The 20796-nt window shown below is 38.6% G+C and overlaps 1 protein-coding gene across 2 annotated transcripts in view; it reads right to left on the minus strand.

Annotated features, from left to right (window-relative positions):
- syne1a (spectrin repeat containing, nuclear envelope 1a) overlaps positions 1–20796 on the minus strand; it is a 137049-nt gene that overhangs the window by 113805 nt on the left and 2448 nt on the right. The window contains exons 1-4 of one of the 2 annotated variants that reach the window (XM_055021456.1): positions 10123–10219; positions 6832–6893; positions 1059–1154; positions 353–436 (exon numbers count right to left, since the gene is read on the minus strand). In XM_055021456.1, coding sequence (XP_054877431.1) covers positions 353–436; positions 1059–1154; positions 6832–6893; positions 10123–10204 — 324 coding nt within the window. In that variant the 5' untranslated portion in view covers positions 10205–10219. Of the gene's footprint in view, positions 1–352; positions 437–1058; positions 1155–6831; positions 6894–10122; positions 10220–20796 lie in introns of those variants that run through there. The other variant, XM_055021455.1, reaches the window with a different exon arrangement.

The raw sequence follows: 20796 nt of genomic DNA on the forward strand, positions 1-20796 counted from the left end.
GACCAATAAGCAAGGGAAGATCAGTTAAGGAACCAGAATTAGTCGAATAATTAGATTTTAAATGACTTTTCTGTTGCTTAAATCCAGCCAGTCAAACAAATTCAAAGAGTGATTCAGTGTAACATGCAGAAGAGCTATTCGACCCAATCTTTGCAGACACACAACAAAAAATAATGAGATGTTTGTGGATTAAATCTATGTGAGAAGCAGAGTAGACAGAAAGGTGTGGAAGGAGGAGGAATCAGGTCACTGAAGGTCATGATTCAATATTTACACCCATGAGGCTGCAGCTGAGCAAAAACATTCAAGGGAAAAAAAGAAAACACATTCAAAGGAGACCTTGAACTCTTACTTTTCTACCCTCGAGGAACTTGAGAGCTGTACCAATGTTGGCGACCCAGTGGATCCTCTTTAGCTTCTTGCCCTGCTCACATGGCTGGAAGGAAGAGAAGAAACAATGGACATCCACAAAACAAAGAGAGACAGGGGAGAAATGTGTGACGTGCATGCAGCAGTGAAATTTTATGCAGAAAATTAGTGAAAAAAAGAACAAATTTGCAAGTATTCACAAGTTAATATAAAGACTCAGAACAAAAGCAGGAATAATTTTCTCAGGAATATAAATGCTGAAATAATGTGAGAAAGACACGGGCACCAGTCAGAGCTGTGTTTGGCTATTAACACACAGATCAATAGGACGTACAGGCTTAGACCTTAGGCAATACTGGCCAAGTAAAACCCTCAAGATGTCTTTGTGTGTGAACTCTGATCTGTCTTTGTTAATCTGGGCTTTCCTACACTATTCAAACATCCTAATACAAGCAAATCAATAAGCCTTTCTGTGTAGTCAGGGCTTGTTTCACATACCCCTTATTAGTTATACAGGCAGTTTAAACAAAGAATTGAAAATTACTCTATTACTCGGTCATCAGACCAGGTTTTGAGGCGAGGTATGTGACTCAACATGTGCCGATGTAGAAAGTTGTAATCCGGCGAGTTCCGAGGACATGAGTTGTTTGAAGTCTGCCGCTAAGTCACATGCATGATGAAAAGCTCACCAGTTTTTGTCCAGAGAGGATTTCCAGGAGGGCCAGCAGCATCACCCCGTCCTTGATGTCATCAAACAGGTCTTTCACCTCAAGAGGAGGGACATGCTATGCAGAAAAAAATTAAATGATAAAACAAAATCTTAAGGCCTGAAATACTATTTATGTTTCTAGGATAAGCTTTAACCTATACCATTGATCTTTATGTAGTAGCACATAGCTTTAAGATGGAAACAAAGAGACACGTGGTTTTAAAAACTTTCTTTGCAATAAAACAAATCTGAAAAATATGTTTTAAGCTACTTTTGCCTTGATAGCTCTACCATATTTTATTGTAAGATATTTTGTTTTTAATCACAGAAATGGAAATGTATATTTCCCAATATTTCTTCAAAAATGAGGGCATTATTTGCACAACTTTACTTAATAAGTAAAGTTGACATACTGTACAGTGACATACTGTATGTCATTATATAGAAAAAACATTGCTGATAAAAGACAAACAATAAAGTTGCACCTAAGATTTTATATGTATCTAAATGTAACTTTGCAGACTTTGCATCGCAATTATTTAAGTGTTAATATATTTCAATTATTTTTGTTGGTTGACCAAATATGTCTTATTTTGTAATTGTGGTCTTGATTAGGGTAAATCCTCCAATGTGGCTCTAATACTTTGGACACTTCTGGTTATGATCAAAACCTATTTATCTGCTTAAATGTGCTACTAAAAGTAGAAACCAAAAATCTCTTTGAGAATCTGTGGTAAATCTTGAAAGCTGCTGCTCGGATGCTCTTTCTGTTTTTGCTGTTTTGCAAAGAAGAACTAGTAAAAATTGCAGTCTTTGTTTTTGTCCTAATAAATAACATGCAAGAAAGTAAGTCAACAAAATGTAGGAAAGGTAAAGGATATTTACTTTTGTAATTTTGAAACAAGATTCTCCTTTTAAAACAAAACTGATATTTTTACATAAGTATTTGTTTTTATAAATGGTGTACGACCGCAGCTTTCTTAGTTTTTCAGATTTCCAGGAGTGCAAAGGTTGATAATTTCAGATGTTCAGTAATAACTCTTGCAATGTCCACAAACGATGAATGAAGAAGTGGTTTATTTTGCATGCACTTTCAGCAGCACAGCCTCAACATAAACCACAATGCAATACATATATTACACTGGTAGACATTAATTTAAACTTGTGCAACATGGATAAAGAAAATCTTCACAGAAAAGGTACTCAGACTCCAGTTGGTGTTTGGCAGTCCCAGCGCTTTTACTGACAACCGGATTCACCCCATAAGTAGACTTTAAATGGGTTCCTCCAAATCCTAAAATATGCTGATGATTTCAAATCATCTCCTTCCCACTGACTTCCTCCCTGACCTGACACTGACTTTCCGACTCGGGGAAATCCACATATCTCTGTTCCTCGCCAGCGCCACATCAAGGATTTCTCTTAAAGCACAGTCACATGCTGGGGGGCTGAGAGGTTTAAAGGAGGGAGATGGGGGAGAAAAGCATTCAGATGAGTGAACCATTCACAGGGAGATTAACTGCAAAGAGAGTGAAGGCTGAAGTAGTGTGAGCGAGTGTTGCATGTGGACCGTGTGCGCATGAGACAAATTAATACAAACCAAAACATCGTAAATGTGTGAGAGGGATTTAGACTAGCAACGAGACGGATCCTAAAAGAGAGAGGGGGGAGACACTACCCAACGTCTTTCAAAAATTAATTAGAAAATATGGAAGCTCTTCTCACTAATTCCTCTTCTAATGTCGATTCAAGGCTTTGGAGATGAGAATACTCAGACAGGGTTCCCCTCCCATATCATAACATGACAGGAAAGGCGCTTATAAAAGGCCCAACTCAAAGCGATAAATTGCACCAAAAGCTAATTGGAGTTAAATTCACCTATTTGTTCATTACAATCCCAAAGCTAATGAGGAAAATTTCAGACTAATTACAAAATAAGAAAGTAATATTAATTTCGTCTGCGCTGCAACACTCCCTAAAAAAAATAAATCAAGAACTTAATGAGCTAATTACATGTGAGTGTCTGGGTCATAATTGATTGAGAACAGAAGAGTTTCAAGACGTGTGTGTGAGTGAGCTCTCGTGTTATTCCCTCGGTACACTCGACACCGCAGATTCAAAAAGATCGACAGCATGAAAGACAAAGGGAGGAGTGGAAACAAAGACGACTGAAGGGTTTCACGCTGAATGGCAGTGTGTTAAATTTAAGGAAAAATCTCTCTGGATGTCTGTCATGAAAATCTAGAGAAACTTCAATAGTTATGCTAATGTCTGAACACGAGTTCAAGTAACTTTGTAAAACACAAGTTGCACTGTGCACCTCTCAAAACATTCAGCATGGCTTCCAACAATTGAACATCATCTCAAACTTCTTGTGGCATGCAAGAGATTAACTTAACTCATGATTTCACAATTAGGAATGCATCAGTCAGGCTTTAACTTTTCCTTTTTGTTTTTGATATCTGAGCTGCCGATTACTGATTACTAAAACAGTTTGAGAACATTTTTGTTTGATATCATGTCAAAAAATGTTTAAAGCATGAATAAAAAAACCCAGAAAAGAGCTGAAGCTTTTTTCCAACCTAATTTAAAGTTAAAATAAAAGGTGTTCATGCTGGGAAACAACCAGGTTTCTGTTCCCATAATGCATCAGGATTCAGCTAAAAAAACATCTGAAATGGCACGAGTGAATAAATAAATCATTCAGGTTTTATATCTTTACATCTCTTAAAGCTTATAGGACTTGATCAGTTAATTTGGTTTTATTCTAAGGACAGTAACACTAACAACAAGAGAAGAACTAAGAGGCTTTAAGCAGAGCTGGCTGGTTGAAGATTGAAATAAAAAAAAACTTGAATGCAATTGTGTGGCTTGTTGGGGGAATCTAAAGAAAGAAAATAATAGCAAAAAGTGAGTGGGCAGGGGGAGCAAGGAAGCAAACACCCTCAGGGAGCTTCACTCACTGCTGCTATAATCTCTAAAAACACTTGGTCCACTGATTATGGCTCTAAAGCCGTTTTCCTGGAAAATGCCTCTGCGGTTCACACTGGCCACTCTATAATTAAGCTTTAACCCTCTCAGAAAGGATTTGTCACATGGAAACTTGGGGTCCGCTCACTGAACCCCTATCACCGCCCTTCATAGTTGTCACTCCTCTGCAGAGTTGCAATGAGTGCAACTTGAAGAGCGACATCACTTGGAAATTAAAAACTTGTCCTGCTGTGTGGCCTACATGACAACAGCCTATATCTAAACACACAACCTGCAGCAACATAGACCCTGCTGTTCTCTTACAATTTATATCTTCACTGAGTTAATCTGGTGAACTGCTTAAAGTAATGATACCCATTAATCTTCTGTATAAATTACCAGCTCCAATACGTCTCCTCTAGCAGAGAGACAGTTTTTAAAGCTTATAGGACTTCTTTTGTTATACCTGTGGAGTGGAAAAGTAAGGGGGAGGGGAGTGTTAGAAAAAGGAAGCCCTGATGATAAGTCTCAACTCACCTAACGATTAATCAAGCACCTTAAGGTACTGAAATAAAGACCTGAGATAACTGGAGTAGCCTAATCATCTGCATAGCCAGGAGGAGGATCCATTTCTCACAGATAAAAGCTACACCAACTTCTGTCCTTCTCATTCCTGCTATCATTCCTGTGACTGTGGAGCTTGTTCACTCAACCCAATCCTTGACCTTTATTGTCCCTTTACGCAGCATAACGCCCTTTAATATCTTAGAATCCATACATTCTTCAGTGTTGAAATAATGCAAATTTTATCCTTTGAACCAGCTGTAAACTAAGCATCATTTTTGTCTCCTGATCAAGATAAAGCTAAACACAAAGAGATTTTTGGAGACAAATTTAGACCAATCAGTGTCTCTATGGCAACATCAGGCATCAGGTGAGCAGGTTCTCGATGGGCAATGACAGCGATTGCGAATGTGTAATTTGAGCAACAAGAGAGAGACAATCTATTGAGATGAAATATGCTCTTGCCTTTGAATTGAATTTGATCATTGGAGGCAAATTCTTCTCTTTATTCCACTTTTTTATTGTTTAAGAAATATATTTTAAGAAATAATTGATTTCTTGTGTAAAGTTAAGCAAAAAGACTGATATATTTCTTAGCTTGGCATAAAAATATTAAAACCAACCTCTTTCATTAACTTTTTTTAATATATCCTATCACCTGATTATCCCTTGGTTTCTTGGGATGGAGCCAAACGAGCTTATTTCCCCGAGTCCCAGCCTTTATCTCAGGTAAAGCTTTTGGATCTACGTGTTTGCTCAAGTAGATGTGGGACTAATAATCTCACTCTTCATGGAGACAAAAGTAAATGTTTACATTTTTATTCAAGCTCTTTAATGAACACTGGCGGAAAACCCTTCAGACTAAATATTTCATGGCTAATAAATACTAAATTAATAAAAATGATTAAATTAGGAATAAATCAAACTTAATGCAAAGGTTGTTGACAATACTTGACATATGCACCGTCCTCTACATTTATTGTCACTCATGATGAAAATGTGCAAAAAATTTTTTGCATTTGTTTGAAGCAACTTGTTCTTATTTGCTATTCATTGTGACAATTATTCATTTACTTTTTCTATGTATTTTGTTGTGTAGTTGTGTTATTATATTGTATTATCAGTTAGTTTCCCAGATTGATAAAGGGAAATGTTCATCTTTGTTTCCAGGCAATTCATTTCTCTTCAACTCAATAAATACATTATTTTTTCAAACTCAAGGAATAATTATTTCAAATAATTGGCATTTTAAAATTTACCAAAACTAATTAGGAATTTATTTTAAGCAATCAATGGAAAAAAAATCTGTGATTTTTGATTAATCAAAAATGCATTTACAATTTAATCAACCCCAAAAAAGAAAAGTATGCTTTCAAAGAAATCTTCATTTACTTTTTAGAAATTGTTAGGAATGCCTCCAAAAGTGCTGAACAAACGTATTCAAACTACAGGTTGGATTTCCTTAAATCTCTCAGAGTGAAAAAGACACATTTACTTTTAGGCAGTTTTGGTGCAGGAATATTTTCCTGGTATGTTCTTTGCTTAATATTTCATGCAACAGTAAGGTTTATCCCCATCCTTTCATATGAATTTTCTGCTCCACCTCCACCAGTTTGGACTTTCCACAGCTGCCATAATCAAATAGAAAACCTTGAAAGGAGCGTCACTGATTGAAATAACACTTAATTGTGTTGCCCTGTGCCATATTTGCCTTGTCCAGCCAGCACAGATATGGCATTTAAAGCAGTAATGAGTGGAACTAAAAAGTACAATGCAGCATGACACAATAATTACAGACAAGTGAACGTCATCTCATTCAAAAAATAAGCTTTAACTAAAACCTCTTATCCTAAGCTATTTAAATTACCCTTATTTGAGATAGTACAATATAAATTACCGACTTCAGCTTGCAGGGAAAGCAATGAACACACTGTTCAGTAATGCCATTTGGAGAATTAAGCCAAATATCTTTGATATCAGCTACTTGAGGCTGAAGGAATAAGGAAAAACACACTGGAGGCATGTGATGACTGTGTGTGGGTTTTATCTGGAGAATTTTTTTTTTTTTTAAATGGAGAAAATGTTCCAGTCGGCACAAAGGATGGAGCAGAAAAGAATAGAGTTGTTGAAGTTTTCTATCCATACAAACACAAGCACCTGTGTTTGTGTAAATTGGACAACAAAATACTGGCAGTAGGGAAGGAAGCAAAACCTCTTACCTTTGCCAAGTGGGAATTGATCCATTTTGTGAACGTCCTTTTCTGCACTGCCTCCTGCTCATCTGTAAATCAGAGCCCAGAGCATTCCCATTAGTCCTGAGCGATAATAAACAAATAAGGGATTAAAACGCAATCTTCTAATTGTCTATCATTGTGAGAGCCGATTGGGCTTTCCAGAAAGGGCATGGTGGATTCTAATTAACTTTGATTCATCGCTTTATTCCTGATGTGTCAGTAGACAGTCACACCAAATTTTTTACTCTCTGCTAACATACTATGAAATGTCACTTGACATTTATCAGTGACATTTTCTCAAGCTGAACTCCCTTTTTTGTGGACAAGAAATTCTGTTCTTGAAAGTGACCTTTCAGAAGTTAAAAGGGCAGCACATGAAGGCAAGCATACTGCATATGTACTGATTTACCTATCCATGTGGTTGTTAGCTGTGGCCACTGTGATAAAAGCCAATTAGCAAAAGGCACAATCAATAGGATAGATGTCTGTTAAAGATGACCCTAAAAGCCACTCAGCTCAAATGAAAGCACAAAAGGGTCACAAGCTTGATTCATATGTTAATTACTCAATGTTTGTTTTACTTTTATTTATTTAAAATGCAACATTTTTAACATGAGCACTTTAGTCCATTATTTAAATATGCCAAATTTAACAATAGAGGCAAAAAACAGACTGACTGATTTGCTTTTTTTTTTTTTTTTTTGTACAAATACAAGAAAGTCACCTATTGTATTTCTACCCAAGGTCATTATATCCCGAGAGTCACATACTGGTCTCTGTCTACTCAATGCATAAATTGATTATTTTGTGCCAAAAATGAACCAAATACTAAAATATATGATATTTTCTTCTCCTAAAATATAATCAGAAAGTTGTGAAATCACTGTCACGTACAAATCCTTGAACTATTAATATTATAACACTATGAACATCCTTATTTAGATGTCGATCTATAGACCTTCACCAGCTTTTAGAAGCAAGTCTGATTTACCCAGTCAGATTTTAAACTTTGCAGCTGGTGGTTCCTCTGATTTATGATGTTTTTTTCATTGCATGTGAATATAAAACATGATCTGCATTCATCTAACAAATAAAATATGACAAATGTTTTGGAATAAAATCAAGAAAATTATAAACAATTTTGACCATCCTCTTCATGAGAATGTCACAGAACAGCATCATGTCTTCAGTCAGAGCCGCTGAAATACAGACCACTGCAGGAGATTCTTTCTGCCCACAGCATCTACAATAACTCTTAAAGGAACATTGAATATCATGACTTATAACAATATTTAATTTCTCCTTGGGAACAATTAAATATTTTTGAACTGAATTGAATAGAATTATTACCAGAACCTTTGCAAACGCATGATGGACAGTTCTGCGTATTCAAAACTAAAATTTTTCAAATCTTTGGTTTATCTTAGTAATCACCCAGTTTCTAATGACAAATAAGACAAAACTTAAAGAAAATCATTAAGATACATGATGAATAGCAGGAGGGTTATTGTTGAACCCTGAGATACATCAAGAGTACTAGGGTTGCATGATATTCCCAAGAATATTTGACTGTGATTCATTACAATTACAGTAACCAAAATTTTTCTTGAAAATGTTTCCTTTTTCGACATTTTGATGATATCCAGCAGTCTCCATGAGCTCCATACAAAAGAAATACATCAGGACAGGAAGAGTTCCCACAACTGACCAGATTTATTACTTTTATATTTATATAATGTTAATATAAAGAGGCCTGAGACTTGAAATGTGTCATACCAAAAATTACATCCAAACAGTGCTTTGTGATTGTGATACTGCATACTAAGATGACGCTTTCAGTTCTACGCATTGTGATCAACCACTTCATAAAGAGATTTTCCAGCTATGCAAACACACCGTTTTCTTCACTTTACATGGGTTTATCCATTTCACTGCATAGTTAGTAGTACTAAAGGTTTTCTTGAAATCAGGCAACATATCCACTGCTACACCACTGTTATCCAATTTTAATTTATTTAATTTTCATATTCAGCATATAACAACAGTTTCAAAGCTTTCTGAGATGTACATTCGCTGTCACTGTGCCATTTCTGTCCCATCTGGACCACTGAGCAGTCTCCTTGAGATAAGCACATTAGCAAGGAGAGAGGACGATGTCTGACACAGTGCCTTCCATTCTACCTTAATGAAATCTGCTGACAGACTGATTACACTCAAGTTGGTTAGTGTGTCAGTGGGTACAGTGGGCAGATGTGAACAGATAGGGAGAGCGTGTCAAAGGGTAGGAGATTGAGAAGGGATGGCGTTGGTGTAATAGTGGTGGTGGGGAAGGGGTGCTGCTGTTCATACATAATGCAGATACATCCCTGCGTAGTCTTACGTGCCACTGAGCAGACCCCTGTACTATGAATTAATCTTTTGATTGGGTCCGGGAATTATCAAATATTGATGGGCTGAAATATTGGATGAAAATGGGAGAAATTTTGAACCTGAAGCAGGAACACGCATGACGGAGAACGCCCCTGCATGTGCCAGCTTCTCGGGCTCAGGGACGAGGTGACTTTGAACTTGCACACTCTCCAATTTACTGTAAGCACGCACACACACTCAAGTTCTCTCATTATGACAAAGAGGGGGAAAAAAACCATTCAGCAGCCGAGCATGACAAAACATCTCCTGCATCACTTGTCTCCCCGTTCCACCCTGACCCCCTGCTTTGAGTACAATCTCATTTATTACAAAATTTGTATCTTCTCTTAATTTAACCGTATGTAGGCAGTTTAAGTATAACGCAAACAAACTGTAAAAATCTTTTAGATAAATCTTTATGATAACCAGAGTGCTGACTCTTTAGAAATATCCAAATACAGATAAGAAGAGAGTTAGACAAAACAGAGAAGCCAAACATTTAACAGTCACACCCCTGCAATGTGATCCATGCAGGGGGGAGTTGGTTGTCTGCTGGGTTTGCTTGTTCCACTCTCTGCAAGCTTCAAAATCAACAGCCTCCAAACTCAAAAGCAAACACAAACATACACAGTCTGCCAAGAAACGTGCATTTCAAATGGGTGTCTCTTTTTTCTGACATACTCTCAACAACCAGGATGAAAAGAAAAAAAAAATCCCCTGCACAGTTAAAGGCATGTACAGACTCAACACTGCAATGCAACACTACAAACACATGTGCTATGATGCATGCAGAATATACATTCAGGAACTTTCTCAGCTGCTTTCTCAATAGAGCACGCTGCTGTGCAGACATGCTGCCCCACTTACCTCGGAGGTAATGGTAGAACCCTGCCACCAGGTTGAGAGATGTCTTTTTCGGAGAGCCTTCACCCCCTACTCGCCGTGCCATCTTTCAGCCCAGACCTCATGCAGGTTTCTGCCTGTTTTCATGAGGACATTGGGAGGACGTCCACGACAACCTCCGGGAGAGAGGCAACACTTGCCCTTGCTTCTGCCCTTGCTGCCTTTTCTTCCTCTGTTTTTTGGAAAAGGGATGTGTCTGTAAAGAGCTCCCTGGAGCTCTGGACCTCCTGAGATGACAGCAGTTTAACTGTTGCTCTGAGCTAAAACACAGACGAATGAATTGCCCTGTTGGGTCTCCACTCGTTCTTCACGTCCTCTCTGTCCTGTCCTGCAGTAATGGGCTGCAGACTCAGTCAGAGTCAGTGCTTTTCCTGCCTGTTAAGCAGCTTGGGAGTGTGATGAGAGTACGCGTGATACTCAGAGTGTTTGTGTGAGTGTGTGTGAGCGCTGCGCAGTGCCGGCTTGCCTCAGCATCAATCTTTCCTGCTCAAGCCCACCCTCCCCTTACACTCTCTACCTTTGGTCCTCCCACGTTTTCACTCTGCTGCAGGAAAAATCCACTTCCCTCCAATGGCCAGCCAATCAAATTGTGTGGGAATGAGTGATGTCACAGCAGTGCCGTCCTGATCCAGAAGGGGAGGACCATGGTGGGTGGGTTTGAAGGGGACCATTTAGCAGGTTAGTGGGAGCTCCACTCTGACAGTCCCACACACCCGAGCTCTCACACAGCCTCGCTGCGACAGACGTGGAGGAATTCCCCATGTGATTCTGGCGCTCTTACTGCTCCCTCTCATCCACATGGATGTCATGCGGTGCTGTGAGACATGCAGCTTTCTGCTCTGTTCTGCCTACAGGGGAACACGCTGCCACTGACAGTCATCCTGTCTGATCTGTGACTGTACTCTCTTCAGAAAGGATCTGCCTTCATCTAAACCACAAACGGTACATATGTGCATTTTGGAGCCTCTAGAAACATAGAAAACCAATAAACACAACATTATCCTAGTCGAGGTTCAAATGCAGTGTGCTTGCACTTAAATCGTGGGTGGGAACATCTAATATATGTGGTTATTGTCACTTTTAAAGGGTAACAAGCTCATTAAATGCTCTCAGAAAATAAGAAAATGCTCATAAATTTCAAGTTAATGGGTCGTAAATCTGTTCTTTTAGAAAACGTAAGATTAAAGCAGAGGGAGGTAAAATGTATAATTTACTTTCTTTTAGCTTCATATTATGTTATAATGTTATTCCCTCATTAAAAATATACCTGGATTGTCACTTTGATTCTTTCACGCATGCTTGAGGAATCCTGAAATCTCCCATGTCAATTATTCGGATTGCCTCAACGCTTGCTCACACAAAGCTGCTCCCTGGAGCTGCAGCCTCCAGGTGAGCTTCTTCCTTACGGAGCACCACTGCAAACTGGGAGTCTCCTGAGCTTTTCATACGAAGTTATCCTCAGTCTGACACTCCTACGAATGTCTTAAAATGACATACGGGGAAGATTTGTAATGACGTAGTAAAGGCTGAGTGTCGAGTTTCTTAAAAAGACAGATGCCAATTTCCAGGCATCAAGATGCAAAGTCAAAAGTATATACATTACATTTGATATATACAGCATATTTATCAAATGTAAATATTTTCCAAAAGAATAGAAATCAGCCTGTTAGGAGTTCCTCTAAAAATGAGATTAATAAAATCCCCTCAGAGAATAAGAAAATGCTTTTGAACCTTAACCAACTGGAACAAAAATGTGGTCTCTCCTGTAAATCTAAAGTATTAAAAAACTGAAAAAAGTAAACAACAAATTATGGAGGACAATACATGGGCAATACATCGAATTAATTCAATACATAGAGAGCTCCACCTATGTATCGTCCTTGGTTACACCTTGGATGACTGGTTGGCAATATCTCAGATATACATGATGTATGCAATCTTTACCCTTCTGCATCTAATTAGCGGGGAGCTCAGTGTCTCCTAATGGTCCTAAATACATCCCTCACTCTTCCTCACCCATTCAGAAAACTCTTGAGTACTCTGGCCTTTTATCAGGTGAGAGGAAACATCATAGTGACAGGGAAACAAACTAGAAGAATTACTGAAGGTCCAGATTCGGAGAGGTTAGATCCATAGATGAACTTGTTTGTAAAGCAAAACTCCTCTGAATCAGAGTGGTGATAAGGAATACATGAAAAAAGGGATTGTTTGTTAGCAGAATTACCCTTGTTTTGTGAAAAGCAGCAGTGTGGCAAATAATTTCCCTAAAGGATTTAGAAATGTAGGTCATTTCGCACAGCCGCAATTGATACCTGTTAGTTATGAACGTAATTACCATCTGTTTGTGTTTCCTCTCACTATGATTAATTGCTTTTTCCATACTGATATAACTTTACTGTTATTCCATGTTAAAACAAAAATGAAAGTCAGCTGCAGTCTTGTTTATTCAGCTACTTTATGCACTCACACCCCTCAGGCTCAGGTAACCACAGGAATGCTTCTCCTTGGACGGATATCACCCGAAGAAGCTGCTGCAAACCGTTTCGATTGCTTCCAGAACATTGCAAGTGCTGCATTTGTAATGCTGAAAGGGGAAGATCCAGCAGAGAATGGGACCAGCATACTGCAGCGTTTTCTTCCTTTTAAATGTCTGATTTGTATCAATTCCTCCTGTCTGATGTCACTCAGTACACAAGTGAAAGCCCAAACGTGAACATTCAGAGCTGTGGGAATATTAAAAGCTAGCAGATCATCTTTGAAGCCAAATTCAGAGACTTTCTTGGAAACCAATATCCACACAGAGGAGCCTGCTGGTGCCTATATCAGCTTTAGCGATGAAAGGACCATTCATCATTTTCTGTGATTTTTTTCCCCCCTCTCCTTTTGTTCTTCTGCTTCTTCCCATAAGAGATTTTAATTATGAAAGTCATCAATAACCAATGGCAGCTGTCATCTGCTATCTGCCCGCTGATAATCACACTGCTGACACTCGTCCCTTTAACAGCCCTGAAACCGGCCGTCACAGTTTGCGTTTCCCACATACTTGTTTCTGAAACAAAGGTGCTTTATAAATATTTATCCAAGTCTGTATTTACATTTACTCTGCCTTTTACTTTTTCACCTCAGCTCATAAATCCATTATTTTTCTGCCAATGGAAAGCAGCATTCAGAGGGGCTTTCGCTTTTTCCCAATTCATGGTCAATAACAGAATTGCTAGAAAATCCTTGGCCTGTAAAGTGTTACAGCTTGGAGAAATCTATTGTTTTCACATACTGCTGTTTGTGCAGAAAAAGACAGCTCAAAGAACATCAATGTTATAAATAATAAAAGCGTATTTTGGGTTTATTTAAGCATTAATGTCAAGTTAAATATGTCTCAGCAGCCAATGATGCGCTGTTGAGGAGCTTCACATAAATTTTGAAGTGTGAAGGAGCTATCCGGGGTGCTGAAAATTGTCAATGAGAAGCATTTCATTTGACAGGTTTCCTGATTTAATCCCGCTTTACTACAGCTGCAAACAAACATGCACAGGCTGCATTCCTGCTTATTTAGTATGTGTTGAAGAATTTCTCCAACAAGTGCCTCTAGGGCAAAAACAAGTAAGCTGAACTTCTCATGTGAGTTACGCTGCCTAACAAAAAACAACCCCAGGACAAAATCAAAACCCGAGGATAAGGATTCAAGGGACTTATTAAGCTTCACCATGGGGGATGAGAGAAACACAAGGTGAGCAGGTGCAGCCAGATACAAAAACATACACTCAAACAGAGACAGAGACGTTTTCTCTTCTACTGCATCCACAAAATGTACAAGAACAGACTCCTCTAGGCAGCAGATCTCAGGAGTGTTTCAGGCTTTCCAACAGAGGAAAAGCAACAAAACAGGGTGAGGGTTTAAAAAAGACTGAACCTCAGCTGTTCATAATCTCTACTGGAACCCCTGGCAACCTAACAAACAAAAAAAGAAAGGGAAAACACAAGATCTGTCACAGAGGTCGTGGAGGTCTGAATGTTAGTCATAGCCCAGTGTTTACACAGGTATGACTGCAGGCTGTGCCGCTTCTCAAAGAGGGGAGGAACAACATCTTTTCAACCATTAAAGGAAAAACAAATGCCTCCTCCTGAAGGGTGGGGTAACGCTGCTTCTGCTCATATTGTAATCTATTCACCCTAAGGATGTTTGGATTTTCTATCTGAGCAACCAAGAGTGCTTATTAAGTCCTCAGTGAAGTGCATAGTGACACAACGCCACCAAGTGGAAATGCAAGGTAATAATTGCATCAAATCTTTGCTTCATCTTAGAAGAAATCAGTGCGATCCAGTGAAAAATGAGGAAAACATCAGATCATCTATTAAAACACAGCCTGGTGAGTCAGACAAGTACAGGCATTAATTGTACTATACCAGTCACTCTTCTATTGAGTAATAATTTTGTAACACATTTATTCAACTATAGTGGTTTACAAGCATATTTAGGCTATTTTAACTCTTTAACTTATTACTTTACAACCACAAGTTCAGAATAATTAACTTGGATTTCAAGTGAATGATTCATGTGATAGCTGTTTATTCAGGCTGATGTCTTTAGAGTTGTACTTCATGTGAAGCAAAACAAATAAATCCATGGTTTGTATCCCCCCTTCCAAACACACGTCCCAGGAACATTTATATTCAGCTCGTTCAATCTAGTGAATTGATCCAAAGTGTGTGCAAACTGATATCTGTATAAATACAGTTGCTTAGTAAGTAAACAGCATAAAGAAGAACCAGGGACACATCACAGGTCAGATATTAAGTTGTGAAAACCTTTCATTAAAGTGGGGTTAGATTATTAATTAACAGTCTTTCAGAGCTTGGCATTTCTGTTTCAAATATTGTTTTTTATCACTGATGTTGTGTAATATGCTAAATTTGCTGAAAAAACTGAATTATGGGTTTTCATTATTCATAGACATCAAAGTTACAGGAAATAAATGCTTGGAATCTTTTGCTTTGTGTGATCAATCTATATATCCCACTTTCTGAAATGAATAGCACAAAATATTAGACTTTGTATTCTTATTTCTGTAAATCTAATGAAGGATTAGAGGGAAGACTTGAAAATGTATGTTCAACTTGAATGTCAACGTGTGCCACAGTTTTCTGATTTATATTTGTGAAATGTTGAAAAACCATCCATCATATTCTATTGTGTTGGTCTAACATGTAAAATCCCAATACATGGATGTCTGTGACGAAATGAGAGTAAGTTCAAGTGTTGAGACAACACTGCTGAGCAGAAATGCTGTAATGTATCTTCATCTGCTGTGCAGCATTAATGGAGCAGCCTGTTAAAGCTATCCTGTTCTAAAAGGGTGATGGGATGCTCTGCAGAGGCATCCCATAATTACTTCACACACATGCGGCTGATTTGTCAAGCACACATTCGACACAGATGAGAGTGATTTCCCAGAATATGGAGCCTTTTCAGACCCTTTTCTATCCCACTGTAGCGTATTTATCTACTTCCTGATTCCAGCTCTTTCACCCAAACAATTCCTAATTTTAAAAAATGCTCCTCATACTTATTCTACACTACTTTAGCCCTAGATCTCAATAGCAGCTCCCATCACACTCTCACTGCCTCCACTCAGCCCTCATGTGTCCATTCAGCCTCTCCATTTGTGATCCCACTTCATTTGTGGCACATTTCTGCCAGTCCCGACGTAAGTGCTGAGACGGAAGTCCAAATGTCAGCCCATTAGCATAGCTAATTACATTTCAGTAATAATGACACCACATTAAAGAGAGCAAAAAAAGGGGGAACAAGTCAAAGTGATTATCAAAACACCCCCGTCTTCCTCTCTCATGCACCATCACATCCTATTCAGTAGCAGATGTGCAGAGAAGGCACTTTGCCGTTCACAAAAACATGTCCAAATATCAGTGTTCATTAAATTCAAGCCACTGATACCGTAATTTCAGCTATTTCTGCACCTGCACCAGAGAGACACATTTTCACACAAATGTATAGAGAAAATGAACACGAATGTGAGCATGAAAAGTGAAGACATTTGAAATGAAATTACACCAAATTGACAAAATTTAAAGCTAAAAGAAATAAAAACAACCTGAGTCTACTTAAGAAAACTAACATTTACTCTGTGACAAATTAGTGTTGGATTGTGGTGCATAAGTAAATTCTCTTAAAGCGACAGTATTATGCATTTTCCAGCCACATAGAGTCATTTTATAGCACAATCAAGTAACTGTGTTACCTTCAGTTAATATAAAAATCCTGCATAAACTAAATGTGACTGAAAAGAAATTTGACCTCATAATAAATGCCTTTAAATAGGGGCTCTGTCTCTTTAAGAAAGTCCTGCTATTTCCAACATTCCAGATTCAGGAAGTCATCATAAAATAGCTCCTCTATTAACACTTTAACACCATTTTTACCAACTTTGCACTGAGAAGTAGATCGTATAATGAGCTCAGCGGATGTGCAGTTCCACAAGTTGTTTGCTAATTGCTGCTGGCTAGTCTCAAGGAGCTGAGTGGGGGAGGGATGCTCTGTGGGCAGAAGCTTGGAAACTGCAACTTCATGCTCAAAGGTGGTGGTAGGACAAACCAGGCATTTTGCACAGCTAAATAGCTGCCAGGGGAGATTAAAGGATTTCTCAAATATGCATGAACGAATGAAAGCAACACTCTTGGTATGTTTTTGATGAATTAATAATATAATATGATGTAAGGCTAAAAAAACGTCTGTTTTACATAATGCTCCCCCTTTAATCTGCATTTAGCAGAACAAAACCCCTTTTGGAAATGGACATAAACAGTCTGAACAGGCAGCTCATGCTCTTCAGACTGTAATGGGCACAGGTGTCAGATTAAAACACCATTTAGGAGACTAGAAGTATTAAAGAAACTAAGTGTGGTTCTGAAAAATATATTCAGCTCAAAGTTTCTCTGCTGTGGTCCATGATGGCTGCAGTGTGTACGTCTCACATGCTTTATGCGTGTGAGAGTGCAGGAGTGGGTCAGACAGTCTAAGCTCTTTATCCAGGTTCAGTGGCCCGCCACACATTACAGGGACGAATAAAGCGAAAGGACTGGCGTCAGCACACTACATAAATCGCAGTGGCCTGACCAGTAAATTCACTTAAATGTTGTCTTTGCTGTGAGGTAAAAAAATATTATATTGCCTGGAACAGAGCCTACAAAATCCTGTTTCATACAACAGATTTGAGTGCATTTGTGCTTATACAGCGGCCACACTTTCTGTCTGTTTGAAATCAGTGCTGTCTGTCATTCTATGACAATTTATTTTTGAATTATTAAAAGCAGGACTCATATGTGTATTACACCAGGTGAAAGGTTGAGTTTGTGTCTGAAGGCAAACACAGCAAGGAGACACATCCCATCCTGGTTACAACAGCAAATAGCGTGTCTCAGACATATTTTAAATGCTCTGATGTTTGCACTGGAGGTAAATGAGAAGCGATGGTGGATAGCATGCACCATAACAGGATTGAGAAGGAAACATTGACACTATGTGAATAAACACAGGAGTAAAGAATCTTATTTTCCATAGATGAGTTCACCTCCAGGAAGAGATGATGACGAAATAAATGATCAAAGATTTAGAAATTTCAAAGAATTTATTTGAATGTCAGCTCTGCATAGTAAATATAAGTTTGATTAAATAAACTGATGGCCTGAATAATCCTAACATATGGCGCATTGAGCAGATTAACATAAAATTTCAATCCGTTTTGCCTGTTGTGTTACTTATCACTTTATCTGATCAGCTGACCTCCCTGAGGTGAGGGCCCCACAGTGACCTGCTAATTTACTGCTAAAGGCAAACTTTCCCACCACCCAATCCCATTGTGACAGGTGGAAAAAAGAACTAAGGTGTCTGTGGATGAAAGATAAGAGCATACAAGGTATTGTAGGCAGGAGGTGAATGTAGCTTGGGGTTAAAAGCGAAGGTGGGTGGATTGTATCTCCTTGGACATTGTTTAGAATGCCAATCAAATCTGTCTGATAGAAAAGACTGACATAAGGCGCTATATGTGCTGTAGAAGTATTAAAAATAGTGTACTGGGCAGAGATACCAGCTGTGGCAGCCTTAAGCAGACATTGAGCTCCACAATAAATGCATTAGGAGGTCAACAACATAATGCAAGGAACACTTTTTTATCCATTAACACGTATCTATGCTCAGCTTTAAAACAAGAACTGTGTCTTAGTAGTGGATCACATTTGTATTGTGTAATGCTACTGTCACACTGCTTCTTATATATTTACGAATGCTACATTTTATTCTATGTCTTTTCATATACATCTATACATCATTGTAATAGGAGCATTGAGATAATATGAGCTTATGACTGGGATACATCAAAATTTCATAGAAGTGGCATGAACAATATATGAGGTACTGGCAATATTTCTGCATTGCTACAGATTTTTTCAAGCCGTCAAATAAAACATGTTTGCAGAATGGGGCTGCTGGATACCCCAACAAAACTGTGCTGAAGCATTAAATAAATATAGAGGTGATGGTGTGACATTTTCACTCAGACACATATCTACCTACAAACAGAAGGCAGATACTCAGAGTAAAAGGTTATATGTTTGTTTAATAGTTTTTGTTAACAGTTACTGGGGCAGCGATGAGTAAAAAATAAATTTCTCACATAGGATTACTAAATATATGATACTAATTATATACCAAAACACCATATCACTTTGTATTGTTCTATTTTGCATAATATTTTAGTGGACTATGGTACATAAATATGTGTATATGTGTAAAACCTTTAGCATCAGTAGAGGAAGAAACTGACCAAAATTAATACTTAAGACCTTATTTAAAAATATATATATATATGTATAATTTGATAACATACAAAAGAGTTGGTTTTTAATTCAGAAAACACAAATGAATATGCCAACATTATCCCCTATTCCATCTGACTTTTGTGAAAGTGTGACATTTAAAAGAAGGTTAAAGCATCAGGAAGCGTCCTACCAGCCCATTTTGTATGGTTGGACCCCTTTTAGTGATCTTGTGATGTGTCAGTCAGACCTTCACCGTCTGTCACGTAAAAAGAGATTATAATCTGCTTTGCAATAGAATCAGTCACATTAAGCATCTAGGATCTAAACACAAATACCTGCTAGGGTTCTCTCTCACACGGAGAGAGATGTCATTTGATCAAACACAATGTTCGGTCTGAACCAAAGACGGCCAAAAAGCCCATAGGGTAGGGGGAATAAAAGATCTTGTGTTGGCTGTCATGCGACGGCAGCCATGGCAGTGATTCATAAACACAATCTGGGAAGACAAGGAGAAGAAGCAGCAGGGTACACAGCCAATCACACAGTAGCTCTGTTACACTCTTTCTTGGTCTGATGGTCCAAAAGACTCGCTCTGGGTCCTAACTACAGGGTTTAGCCATTCAGCTAAATTGCTAAATCCCAGCAGTGGGACGGGTGAGAAAAAGATGCATAGCAGCTATTTTTAAGACTCAGTGGTGTTTTCTGTGTCTGTGTGTAACTTTGGGCACATGAGCATGTGTGACGCTGCGGTATACAGACCCACAGACGATGAATGTTGGTGTCACAACTAAACGGGAGGCTGCTGTGGCTCAAGGTGACCGTCTGCTCGGGTCTCACTCACCATGGCCAAATCATAATGCCGCTCCTGGCACCGGGATGTCAACCTGGCTGCGTGCCAACATCAGGATCTGTGCCAGACCCGCAAGCAATCAGAAGAACTGGTGGGACATGTCTCTCTTTCTCCCTTTCCTCTCCTTGCTCAGTCTTATTTTTATGGTCTTCCTGCTGTCTTTCTCATTCCTGTTTAATTCATCCAACAGTCTCAGTATGGATCCTACTGCAAGTCCTTCAGACATGCTGACCTCTACTGGCTTTACCCAACCATCCTGCTCCATATCTTTCTTCACTAAACTTTCATTGCCCAGATGCTGAGACATACATAACACAACATTAGTAGGAATAATTCAAGCAGGTGTTTCCTCAAACATGAATGTGCTGGATCGGCCACTAGATGGTAAATCCCAGAGGGGTAGAAAGGAATACAAATGCCTCTGCCACCCACTAAACTGAGATAACAGGTAAGATGCAGAAACACTTTAAAAACACACACACACACACACACACACTGCATTACTTTTCTCATTAATGAGAGACAACAAATAGACAAATTCCACAGCATATGGAGGAGTTCAGTCTGGGAGGTGTTCAAAGCAGCCTCTGTTTTACCACCATATGGTGTCGCTAATTGGTGTTCTTTCACAGAGAGGTGCACCAAAAGAGACAGTTGAACAGAGGAAAAACGCAGCCTCTAAAACTGGGGCAATAACTTTTGATTGTTTTAATGTTGCACTCAGCAGTTACTAACAACTTCCAAATTAATGCTGAAGGGGGAATGCCATCATATCTGGCTGTGATTTGAGGAATGTGGATTATCGGGAAACAGTTCTATAACACAGATAGTGTAATAAAAACACTAAATATTTTCTGCATGGGGATCATTAAAAATCATATAAATGGTTGTGAAAAAAATAAACAACCATTTCACAGATTACCCAAGATTATAGCAACCCATAAAACACCATAATA

The sequence above is a fragment of the Poeciliopsis prolifica genome, unplaced genomic scaffold (assembly GCF_027474105.1).
Source record: "Poeciliopsis prolifica strain line A6 unplaced genomic scaffold, Auburn_PproV2 SCAFFOLD076, whole genome shotgun sequence".
Lineage (NCBI taxonomy): Eukaryota > Metazoa > Chordata > Actinopteri > Cyprinodontiformes > Poeciliidae > Poeciliopsis > Poeciliopsis prolifica.